The sequence below is a fragment of the Oncorhynchus keta genome, unplaced genomic scaffold (genome assembly GCF_023373465.1).
Source record: "Oncorhynchus keta strain PuntledgeMale-10-30-2019 unplaced genomic scaffold, Oket_V2 Un_scaffold_275_pilon_pilon, whole genome shotgun sequence".
NCBI lineage: Eukaryota > Metazoa > Chordata > Actinopteri > Salmoniformes > Salmonidae > Oncorhynchus > Oncorhynchus keta.
The window spans coordinates 882,307-895,222 of NW_026290897.1; the positions used below are offsets into that span (position 1 = coordinate 882,307).

General features: G+C 41.9%; 1 protein-coding gene across 2 annotated transcripts; it reads right to left on the minus strand.

Annotated features, from left to right (window-relative positions):
* Positions 1–547: 547 nt before the first annotated feature.
* LOC118360827 (AKT-interacting protein-like) lies at positions 548–11,102 on the minus strand. Of its 2 annotated transcripts, XM_035740279.2 has the most exons (11): positions 10,898–11,102; positions 9,867–9,964; positions 6,042–6,253; positions 5,639–5,703; positions 5,225–5,325; positions 3,795–3,883; positions 3,408–3,455; positions 2,987–3,085; positions 2,184–2,291; positions 1,939–1,999; positions 548–1,702 (listed from the first exon to the last, which is right to left on the minus strand). In XM_035740279.2, exons 2-11 carry the CDS (start codon positions 9,912–9,914, stop codon positions 1,595–1,597), a joined length of 939 nt encoding a protein of 312 aa, XP_035596172.1. In that variant the 5' UTR covers positions 9,915–9,964; positions 10,898–11,102; the 3' UTR covers positions 548–1,594. The 2 variants fall into 2 exon arrangements, with proteins under 2 accessions (XP_035596172.1, XP_035596180.1); XM_035740287.2 differs by lacking the exon at positions 3,408–3,455 and having other exon boundaries at positions 10,898–11,101.
* Between the last annotated feature and the right edge of the window lie 1,814 nt (positions 11,103–12,916).

Sequence of the window (12,916 nt, forward strand, 5' to 3'; positions counted from 1 at the left end):
TCCATATAGCTCCGCATTGACATGATCGGTTGACCGTTGGTCGGGCGGGAGGTCCTGTATTAAATACAACTCGCTTCCTTGACATCAGCTCTGGAAGTATGAATGCCCTGGCTTCTGAAGAGGCATATCACCATAAATGGTACATGACCAATGCAGACATCAGAATGACCATTCAGTGCCTTTAAGAGTTGAATACCCCTGGTCTATAAGTAACCCATCTACCGTTTAAATCACTCAGTGAGGAAATCCAACATGACCCACACACCCTTGTGATTAATAAAGGCTACTTAGATCGCCACAGCTAGTCCAATGAAAACCGTGCTTAGCTCAAACCTAAATCACAACATGTACATCGCAGCAGTCTAAGGCACTACATCTGTGCTTGAGGCGTCACTAGACACCCTGGTTCGATTCCAGGTTGTACCATAAAACAGCGTACAATTGGCCCAGCGTCGTCCCGGGTTTGGCCATCATAGTTAAGAACCTATTCTTATTTACAGACTTGCCTAGTTAAAGGGTTAAACAAATACAAATATATACACAGTCATTGGTATGCATTGTCGTGTTTATTTCCTTTCAAAGAAAAGCGTTCAAAACTCATTGCCTATACAGCACAAACTGTTCACTGAGGTTTGGGTTCCATATAAGAAAGGTAAAATGGGAAGTATAGTACACATTGTTTTGCCAACTTCAACAGTCCAGACGGCAGCATGTGTTTACATCATTTCCCAGCTATATAAATTGTGCCAAGTATCCAACAGCTTTGAGCAAAACAATGTTGTCTGTGGAGGGCTGCCATTCCCATAGACATTTTTTATATTTACACAAACCTTTAAATCAGCTCAATAAGGCTAAATAGAACATTCAAAATGAATTAAAAGCAACGTAAAGATGGATATGATTATTTAACTTAGCATATTATTTAAAACCACACTTGCCTGCTGCTCAGTCTGCAATATATATTATCCATATTACCTATAGTTTACACAGTAAAGAGAAATATAAGACACTAACCCGTAATCCAAAAGAACGCACATTTCCCTTACCCCAAAAATGTAGTGTTGCTCTAATTTGATTTGAGTCAAATGTTTTGGGGAAAAAGAACACCCAAGGTCAGAGTCCATTGTCAGTCCCAATAATAAACAATAACTGTCCTGAGCCCACCTTAACAAACAGTTATGAATCCATAGTCCACCCATACAGTATACCTATAATTAATGCTGATTTTTATTCTTACCTTTCAACCAGCTTTGAGTGGTTATCTTCATAGACCAAACCCAAGCATGTGCAAAGAGCAGAGGGGAAAATAAAGGGAAAAGCTCTGATTGCATTGTAGTCTGTGTTACTAAGACAACCAGTTATCATTGTTGATTTACTTACATAATATACACATTTTTAGTTCTATAGCTGTTTGAGCACAAGATGCCTATAATGCTTTTAAAGCTGAGCGCAAGTGTTGCAACGTAAAATTAAGTCCATTCAACTTGTTCAGTTCCTATTCACACGACTGAACGGCTGCTGAAGCTAGTCTGTGGCGTGGCATTCTGCTCTGCATCTTCCTCTAGTGGCTGCTGACTAGGACTGTAGGATTAGCTCAGCTCTGGGGAGGGTTGTCATCTTTGCTGAAGGGTTGTGTGGATCCGGGCTTCACCCAAGACAGTCCTGACACCTGCAGCCCCTTGTGGTGATCCTCAGGCCGTCTCTAGAATAACAGACACGCATTACCACACTGGTCAGCTAGCACCATAGAAACAAATGGCAGCTCACACAGCTTCACCAATCACAGCCCTGCTGGTTCTCATTGGGGTAAAACAAGCCTCTTTTGGGAGAGTGAGCTCAGAGGGAACCTGAGTCCTTGGACCATAGCAGACAAGACTCAGAGCTTTGTGTCCTTTTACATTAGTCTGAAATCACACTACTGGGGTTTAGAAAACTCACTTTGTGTGAGAACATCCGTTCCTTCGCCTCGTCGTGGATTGCTGGGTTCCATGAAGAGAAACTGGAAAATTAAGCACAAAAACCCCCAAAAGGAAACAATTCGCAACCCTTTATTGCATCTCCTTTCATATGCTGCAGGTTTCTTATAAAAACAAAAAAAATGTAGACTCAATGTTCAGATTGTTCATGAGCTATGAGAATGAGTAATGGAATTCCAGGAATGAGGAGCATTTCCTACTACCAACCTTATTGCATAAGGATCGTCCATCTTGGGCTGGTCGAAGAGGTGACTGTTGCATAGTTTGACGCTGTCTATCACCTTGCTTTTGAACAACTGCACATCCTTGTCATACCTGAAAAAAACATGATTACACAAACAATTCGCCAGTCAATACAGTGTGGAGTGATAATTGCCCCCACCTGGCCAATCTAATTAATTAGCTCAGGGAATTAAGATTGTTTTACTCCTAACAGAATACCTCAACATTTCAATTAAACAGTCTCAAACAGCCGCCTGTCCCTTTTAGTAGCTGGGCATCGGGACACATTTCAGGAAATAATCAATGGGTCTAAATTCATTGTTTATAAAGTTACCATGGACACAGCTCTGATAATCCCAGTCACGTGCATTAAAAACATTGCTCGTAATCAAAAATAAACGTCAAATTCAAGCTCTCCATGGTGCCGAAGTGCCAAATCGGGGGGTGCATGATCTGCGATAGATTTGTATGTTTATACTGGTCACAATTAAGTGTGGTAGTCTTCAACATTTTGTGCAAAAGCTGTGTGCATTAAAGAAATACACACCTGGCTCAAATAAACAGAAGCCCGTCTCTAATAAGCACTGGTTGGGTTCAGTGATTAAAGCAAATAAATGTGTGGTCTATTAATTTTAGTTTCACAGTACACAATAGGAACACAACTAGCTTGCTTGTTGACCTATATAAACTGACCCAGGTCACATACATACATACACGTGGCCCAGTTTCCATGTACAGAAGGAAGAGAAGGAAGGCTGTGAGGATAAAGTGAACAAGTACAGACTTACAGCACAGCAGCTTCTGGGTTGAGTGGTTCCATAGTGTTGATCTTGTAGAACACCGTGCGTGCATACATCAGGACTTGCCAGATGTGGTTGTGATTACGCCTTCATGTCCACAGGGAGACATTTGATTCTCTCAACATAATGGCAAACCAAATACAACTCCAGTCACAGTAAATACACAAGTATCATAAAGGCATTCCATGGTGCATAGTTTCATCTCAGACTAGTGAAATACCCAACAGTAGCACTGCTCAAACACCAGTAGTGCACAGCCAAAGTGTGACATATACACCATAATGACAAACAGGTTTCCAGTGAGAATGTCATGGACAACTTTCCCCATTCATTACAAGGTATAGTGCCGAGCTCCTATAAATCCACCTTCAGCTGATAGAGACTGAGGTTTAAGAGGAGAAGACCTTACAAGGCTGTGTCACTGTCCAGCTGAAGAAACAGGCCATGAGGAACAGAGCTGGAACAGCAGAGTAAACACTGGGCCTTGATGTAACGCATGTCAGTTCTAACCAAGGCACACTACAGACAGCCCCACACAGTTCAACTCTCAGGGACAGCACTGTATCAGACATATCAATCACAACATGATGCAGTAATATCAGAGATCAAAAGGTAGTAACTGCATTTAGCCTATCATGGGATGTGTAAGGCTGTGTAGTAGTGGCTAGTACATGGTGGAGCAGACAGTACACTAACGGGAAAAATATCAAGCCACATGTACCAGACAAACACCCATTTCCAAATCGCCCTCATTAATTTGGATGTAATGATCTGGGGATAGAAGCCATGTACCGACCTCCACTTGGTGAAGGCTCTCCTGACATCAAGCTCTCCTGAAACAGGGTCCACTAGTGGGTGGAAGACTGGGATATCAAACACCACTCTCTAAATGGTGGTACAGGAGAGAACATGGTATTTATGCAATATTCTAACAGTACTAAAACACCACATTTCAATGTACCACCATACAGCGCATTCAGAAAGAATTAAAATCCCTTAACTTTTCACATTTTGTTACATTAGCCTTAGTCTAAACTTGATTAAATAACTATACACAATACCTCAATGAAAAAGTGAAAACAGGTTTAGAAAAATAAAACAAATACCTTTACAGACCCTTTGCTATGACACTCGAAATTGAGCTTTCCACAACCGCATTGGAGTCCACCTGTAGTAAATTAAATTGATTGAAAATGATTTGGAAAGGCACAGACCAGTCTATATAAGGTCCCACAGTTGACGTCAGAGCAAAAACCAAGCCATGGGGGGGGGAACAAAAAAACAAAATCGGGGCAAATGGCCTTGGTCAGGGAGGTGGGAGAACCTTCCAGAAGGAAAACCCTCTCTGCAGCGCTCCATCAATTAGTTTTTCTGGTCTGCTGAAATCAAGATTGAACTTTTTGGCCTGAATGCCAAGCATCATGTCTGGAGGAAACCAGGCACCGTTCTTCACTTGGCCAATACCATCCCTACCTTGAAGCATGGTGGTGGCAGACATGCTGTGGGGATGTTTTTCCAGAGGCAGGGACTGGGAAACTAGTCAGGATCGAGGGAAAGATGAACAGAGCAAAATACAGAGGTTCTTGATGAAAGCCTGCTCCAGAGCGCTCAGGACCTCAGATTGGGACAAAGGTTCACCTTCCAACAGGACAATGACACAGCCAAAACACAGGAGTGGCTTCAGGACAAGTCTCTGTCCTTGTGTGGCCCAGCCAGAGAATCTCTGGAGAGACCTGAAAATATTTGTGCAGTGACACTCCATCAAACCTGACTAAGCTTGAGAGGATCTGCAGAGAATTGGAGAAACTCTCCAAATACAGGTGTACGAAGCTTTTCGCATCACACCCACGAAGAACTGAGGCTGTAATCGCTGCCAAAGGTACTTCAACAAAATATTGAGTAAAGGGTCTGAATAATTATGTCAATGTGATTTGCAATTTGCACAAAAAAATGTAAACCTGTTTTGCATTGATGAGGGGAAAAAAACTAAAACTATATTTTAGAATAAGGCTGTAACGCAACAATGTGGAAAAAGTCAAGGGGTCTGAATACTTTCCGAATGCACTGTATGACAGTCACAAACCAATCACAGTCTCAGCCTTTGCCACCAAAGCAGGAAATGCCGAAAACAATAACCTTTGAAATGTTGTGTAAAGCAAATAAATTGCTTTATTTTGTGTAAACAGCTGTGTTGTAGTGTTACAGCAGGTCCACAAAAGTACTCACAGGACATTCACCATCAGGATAGTTATCTGGAATATACACAGTGAACTTGAAGACTCCATCCTGGTACAAGCCATGTCTGATGAAAATGACCCCGAACCACACTGGAATGAAGAGAAAATCATTAATTTTGTAAAGGTTATGTATAGATTATGTAGTCAAACAGGATGACAGATTTGGGCTCCCGAGTGGCACAGCGGTCAAAGGCACTGCATCTCAGTGCAAGAGGTGTCACTGCAGTCTCTGGTTCGAATCCAGACTGCATCACATCCGGCCGTGATTGGGAGTCCCATAGGGAGGTGCACAATTGGCCCAGCTTCGCCCGGAGTTTGGCCGTCATTGTAAATAAGAATTTGCTCTTAACTGACTTGCCTAGTTAAATAAAGGTTAAATAAAATAACAAAAATAGGCTCTTACTCAATGCTGATTTGTAGGATGGCTGCACATAGATTCCAGGTAGTTTTTGCTTGATCACTAGTGTGCTGTGGGTCACAAGGTAACATGGAATTAAATCAATGCAGCAGAAAATAGACATGGAAATTGTGTGGTTTCGTCAACAGCTTCTCTAAATTATTTACATAAGTGGTTCAAATATAATCAAATATGCATGCTTCCTTTCCTTCAGGTAGGCTAATCAATGATCTGACATGGTTGGACTGGTGAATACCAATCTTAACTTCACTTATCCAGTCACAAAGATCAGTGATTACCGTTAGCAAAGGAGGGAGGAATGACACATTTTAAAAGCTATTCAAACAGAGCCAGTGTGTCTACTACATCCACTACCCAAAATAAAGTCTGATCTGGGGCCAGTACTTACAACTCAGCCAGCAGCGAGTACTCCAGGTAGAATGGACCGTAGGAGGCATGTGTTCCGTTGGCCAACTGGGCCGTGGCGGCAGGAGAGGCAGGCTTGGTGATGGGGACTGCATTCTTGGGGATGGAGGGAAGCTGCTTCTTCCCAAAGCTAGGACGGGCTGGACTGGCTCTTTGTTGCTGCTGCTCTCCACTCTGTTCCTCACAGTCAGATCTCTGCTCAGCAGAAGAGTGAACAAAAGGCATTTAACAACTCAATATATATGTCAAGGAAATAAAAACTGGTAGCATTGATTATTACAAGGAGGGGAGTATGTTTAGATTGAAACCACTTTGCCAAACTTTATTCATCATGTTGCAGAATCACAAGAGACAAGGCAGACTACTAATTTTAAGCAAGTCTGTTAGTTACATCTATCTGCATAGAGAGAGGCAAGCTCTGTTGTCAAACTACAAAACAACACAGGCAGCAGTGGGAGCACATATTGAGCCCTGGGCAATAAATATGCATGAGGTGACGACCTCTCGGGTTTCATAGTTGACTGGCATCAATCTCCTCGTTCCACAGGAGGTGAGAGAAAGCATCCCTAAATACAGCCTGCATCATATCCTGCCAATGCTAGCTCAGTGGGAAGCACAGGGGAGGATAGGCTAGTTCACAGCAGGAGGGATGCCTGTAAGCAAAAGAACACCTCAGCAACAAATCCTCAAGGCCCATCTCTGCAACTACAGAAATAATTCAGGTTCACAGTGTGTGCCATAAAACAAACCACGTTGTAGAAGTATTAAAGTTGAGGCACAGAGCAATGAGTGAACCATTCATCTGACAAGGCAGGACAGAGAGTAGTCACACCTATGTCACTACGGGCAGAGCTACTTCTCCAATGTGACGCCTGTATGCTAAACTAAAGTTGGTGCCTCCCTTTCTCGCCGAAGTCATTGAGGTATGCAGACAACAAACAATGGCAATAACAAACAGCAGATGCATGGCAAACAGCTTTTCACCCAACTGAATCTTAGCAATTAGCAAACAAAACAAAAAGCACTGCACAGTTGAGAAGTTCACCATTGCTCTGGTCAATATTTTACATATAGCAGGTTATGCAGCTGTTCAGGGAAGCTAGAAACCATTATACACAGGCACTTAGAAAAGCCAAGGCCAGCTTTTTCAAGCAGAAATTTGCTTCCTGCAACACTAACTCAAAAAAGTTCTGGGACACTGTAAAGTCCATGGAGAATAAGAACACCTCCTCCCAGCTGCCCACAAGATAGGAAACACTGTCACCACTGATAAATCCACCATAATTGAGAGTTTCAATAAGCATTTTTCTACGGCTGGCCATGCTTTCCACCTGGCTACGCCTATCCCGGTCAACAGCACTGCACCCCCAACAGAAACTCGCCCAAGCCCCATTTCTCCTTCTCCCAAATCCTTTCAGCTGAGTTTCTGAAAGAGCTGCAAAATCTGGACCCCTACAAATCAGCCGGGCTAGACAATCTGGACCCTTTATAAAATTATCTGCCGAAATTGTTGCCACCCCTATTACTAGCCTGTTCAACCTTGTGTCGTCTGAGATTCCCAAAGATTGGAAAGCAGCTGCGGTCATCCCCCTCTTCAAAGGGGGGGACACTCTTGACCCAAACTGCTACAGACCTATATCTATCCTACCATGCCTTTCTAAGGTCTTCGAAAGCCAAGTCAACAAACAGATTACCAACCATTTCAAATCTCACCATACCTTCGCTGCTATGCAATCTGGTTTCAGAGCTGGTCATGGGTGCACCTCAGCCACGCTCAAGGTCCTAAACGATATCTTAACCGCCATCGATAAGAAACATTACTGTGCAGTCGTATTCATTGATCTGGCCAAGGCTTTCGACTCCGTCAATCACCACATCCTCATCGGCAGACTCGACAGCCTTGGTTTCTCAAATGATTGCTTCGCCTTGTTCACCAACTACTTCTCTGATAGAGTTCAGTGTGTCAAATCGGAGGGTCTGCTGTCCAGACCTCTGGCAGTCTCTGGGGGTGCCACAGGGTTCAATTCTTGGACCGACTCTTCTCTGTATACATCAATGAGGTAGCTCTTGCTGCTGGTGAGTCTCTGATCCACCTCTACGCAGACGACACCATTCTGTATACTTCTGGCCCTTCTTTGGACACTTAACAACCCTCCAGGCAAGCTTCAATGCCATTACAACTCTCCTTCCGTGGCCTCCAATTGCTCTTAAATACAAGTAAAAGTAAATGCATGCTCTTCAACCGATCGCTACCTGCACCTACCCGCCTGTCCAACATCACTACTCTGGACGGCTCTGACTTAGAATATGTGGACAACTACAAATACTTAGGTGTCTGGTTAGACTGTAAACTCTCCTTCCAGACCCATATCAAACATCTCCAATCCAAAATGAAATCTAGAATTGGCTTCCTATTTTGCAACAAAGCATCCTTCACTCATGCTGCCAAACATACCCTTGTAAACTGACCATCCTACCAATCCTCGACTTTGGCGATGTCATTTACAAAATAGCCTCCAATACCCTACTCAACAAATTGGATGCAGTCTATCACAGTGCAATCCGTTGTCACCAAAGCCCCATATACTACCGACCATTGCGACCTGTACGCTCTCGTTGGCTGGCCCTCGCTTCATACTCGTCGCCAAACCCACTGGCTCCATGTCATCTACAAGACCCTGCTAGGTAAAGTCCCCCCCTTATCTCAGCTCGCTGGTCACCATAGCATCTCCCACCTGTAGCACACGCTCCAGCAGGTATATCTCTCTAGTCACCCCCAAAACCAATTCTTTCTTTGGCCGCCTCTTCTTCCAGTTCTCTGCTGCCAATGTCTGGAACGAACTACAAAAATCTCTGAAACTGGAAACACTTCTCCCTCACTAGCTTTAGCTTTAAGCACCAACTGTCAGAGCAGCTCACAGATTGCTGCACCTGTACATAGCCCACCTATAATTTAGCCCAAACTACCTCTTTCCCAACTGCATTTAATTTATTTTGCTCCTTTGCAGCCCATTATTTTTATTTCTACTTTGCACATTCTTCCATTGCAAAACTACCATTCCAGTGTTTTACTTGCTGTATTGTATTTACTTTGGCACCATGGCCTTTGCCTTTACCGCCCTTCTCACCTCATTTGCTCACATTGTATATAGACTTGTTTATACTGTATTATTGACTGTATGTTTGTTTTACTCCATGTGTAACTGTCGTTGTATCTGTCGAACTGCTTTGCTTTATCTTGGCCAGGTCGCAATTGTAAATGATAACTTTTTCTCAACTTGCCTACCTGGTTAAATAAAGGTGAAATAAAAACATTTTTAAAATAAAAAAGTACCAAAGAGTTCGGTCGGCTTCGTGTCTTCATTTTTTAAATATTGCGATAATGGTATCGCCACAGCACTACAGAGCACCAGGTAGTAAAAGGCGACCCTGAAACAGCCCTCTTTCGGGATGAGATTGCAAAGGAGTGTCCCTGGCAAGGAGTTGGCGAAAAGGCATGAGTCGGCCTAATGCGTTATTAGAGGACACCACAAGTTAAACATTCCCATGCCACAATTCCAGTCCAAGAATACTCTCAAACTAAAGACAGATGGTAACAGGTATAAAATGCACAAAGCTTCAAGGAAGCCATGCTGTCTTTGTGGGAAAATGTTAGGGAGACAGACCACACTAGGCTTACTTTCAATGTGTGGGGGTCTCTTTGGGAACTTTTGAAGATCCTGTTTTTTTGTCTTTCAGCTCGCTTGTGTGTTGGGTGAACTTGACAGAAGTTGGCTTTCAGTGCAGAAGAGGAAGAGCGCTCCCTTACCTTACGACCAGTATTGGTAGACATGCTCCAGAATGGGTTCAGGTTCATTAAATTGTCCGTCCCACAACAAGTGTTGCCTGTGCCATTCGCTAGCGTCACTGGGGGTAGAATTAACAGAACAAACGTTACATTTTGATTAATTTTGATTCATTTAGGGCCATCTTCGTACTGGTCTCCCATGACAAATCGAACCCACAACCCTGGCACCCTGGCGTTGAAAGCGCCATGCTCTACCAACTGAGCCACACGAGACCAAATGACACATGAGGCCCTCTGTTCAGCACACACACAATGGGGCAACCTGAACTCAATGACAGCTGCTGACTCTCTGATCTATGGACCATGCTGCTGCTCAGACAGACTTGCCGCATTCATGTCATAACGTCAAACAGGCCTAACTGTTACGTCTCTGCCAGGCCAAGCACTTTAAACCTCACCGGGAAATAATCCAAACTGGTGTTAATGGTTGTTTAACATGGAGGTTGAATGTTAGCCTAGTTAGATTCATTATTTTATTCACATATTACCAAAGCGCATTGTTTTTGCCGTTGGCTACAGCAGTTGACAAGTTAGTAAACTAAGATATTTGCTTAGCTAACTACTATGCCAACTAGCAATGTTGACATTGTATCCGTGTTGGTTCACGTGTTTCTACGCAGGCAACTCATGATGCAAAATTACTTTGAACACATAACTAGTTAGTTAAGCTATATATAGTTACAGTAGCTAGCTAGATCGTTAACAAGATACGTCCAGTTTGTTAGCTGAACGCCAGGTTTGCAATAACAAATCAAGCATACATATTCATTTGCGATGGGATCTAGCATTGTTGCATATTTTCCATAATGAAAAATGCATACTTTACGACTCGATAAACGAATGAAAGGAACGTTATTCACAACAAACTTAGCAAACTAACCAGTTATACTACCTTGCAAACTAACCAGTTATACTACCTTGCAAACTAACCAGCTAACGTTACATAGCTTGAAAGCTATGGGTAGCTAGCTAGTATCCAGTTGCCAGCTTACCTTCCCTGAACGAAAATTCCAACAAGTTCCTGTTCAAAACTTGCCCATTTATGTGAACAAATTCAATATGTGCGTTTTAAAGGACGTTGTTACAATCACCACTGGTCAAAACAAAAAAAGGTGCACCGCAATTATTTGGGTAACTGGCTAGCTAAGCAATCTCACAGATACCGGAAATCAACCTAAGAGCTCATGATGGGCGTTTCCTATTCACCAGGGATATTTCTATTGGCTTTTAACAATTCGTGGATAAAGTGTCTGAAATATGATTCGCTGACGTTCTATCACTTTTTAAGTCATGCTGTTATGCCGCATTCAGGTACTCGTCGGAACTAGGCGCTCTATTCAATTAAATTCAAGGGGCTTTATTGGCATGGGAACATGTGTTAACATTGCCAAAGCAAGTGAGGTAGATAATATACAAAAGTGAAATAAACAATAAAAATTAACAGTAATCATTTTTACGGAATTCGTATCACTTATCATATACAAGGTCCCTGTAACACCTAAAGATTTTGCAATTGTTTTAGACGCCATTTGCTCAGGACCTGACCCTCAGAGCCTACCTTCTATTGACCCTGTTGACTCATCAGAAGGAAAGATTTGTTTCTCTTTCGGTCCATTCAACAACAGAGCGATACAAACCTTGTTTCAGCAGGATGTTGTATCTATCTATACCTTATGTCTTGCCTTATTGGAATGGATTTATTGATAATATCTTTTGGGGAAAAGTTTGGATGTTGCCACACACATACCTACTTGTTAACAAAATTAAGGAAGTTTCCTTTAAAATTATTCATAAATATTATCCTGCCAACCACTATATGAAGAGGTTTAAGGAAAACATCAACTCAAATTGCTCCTTTTGTATTGACCACCCAGAAACAGTGTTGTATCTTTTTTGGCATTGTATTCATGTAAGAAAATTGTGGCAAGACATCAGTAGATTTATAATTGAACACATTTATGAAGATTTTACACTATTGTGGAGAGATGTACTTGGATTCTTGGATTCTTTACATACGATAGAAATAAGCTGAAACATATTTATCTAATTCATTTCATTATTCTTTTGGCCGAATTTCATATACACAAATGTAAATTTACAAACAAAAAAACAATTTTTCTTACCCTACAAAAATAAATTGAACTGTATTTTTAGACAGTTCAATACTCTACTAACAAAAAAGCTGTTATAATTGTAAGTATGTCCCTTAATGTCCTTGTGTAATTGTGTAATGTGATATTGTACCTCCTAGCTCGATTGTCCATTGTTTATAATCTATATATACTTGTGTTCCCTTATGTACTTTCTGTATTGGTTTATTGTTAATAAAAATAAAATAAAATAAAAAACTAGTCGGAACTAGGAAACTCAGAAATGTCCGAGTTGCGCAGAACACAGAATGTGTATAGATGGGTTGGTTTGTTTAGAATGCGCAACTATTGGGAAAAACAGACGGGGTTGGCTTTGATTGTTGACAACATGTTAACTATATTTCGTCTCCAATGCTTATTAAAAACATAAATGTGATCAATAAGCGCTTGTTGTCTCTCAAATACAAATCGGTCACATACACATGTTTAGCAGATGTTATTGCAGGTGTAGCGAAATGATTGTGTTTCTAGCTCCAACAGTGCAGTAATATCTAACAAGTAATGTCTAACAATACACACAAATGTAAAGAAAAGGAATGGATTATATAAATATTAAGATGAGCAATGTCAGCACGGCATAGACTAAAATACAGTAGAATAGAATAGAATACAGTACATACATATGAGATGAGTAGCACAAAATATGTAAACATTAAAGTGACTAGTGTTCCAATTATTAAAGTGGCCAGTGATTTCAAGTATATGTATATAGGGCAACAGCCTCTAAGGTGCTAGTGACGCCTATTTAACAGTCTGATGGCCTTGAGGTAGAAGCTGTTTCTCAGTCTCTCGGTCCCAGCTTTGATGCGCCTGTACTGACTGACCTTACCTCCTGGATTATAGCGGGGTGAACAGGCAGTG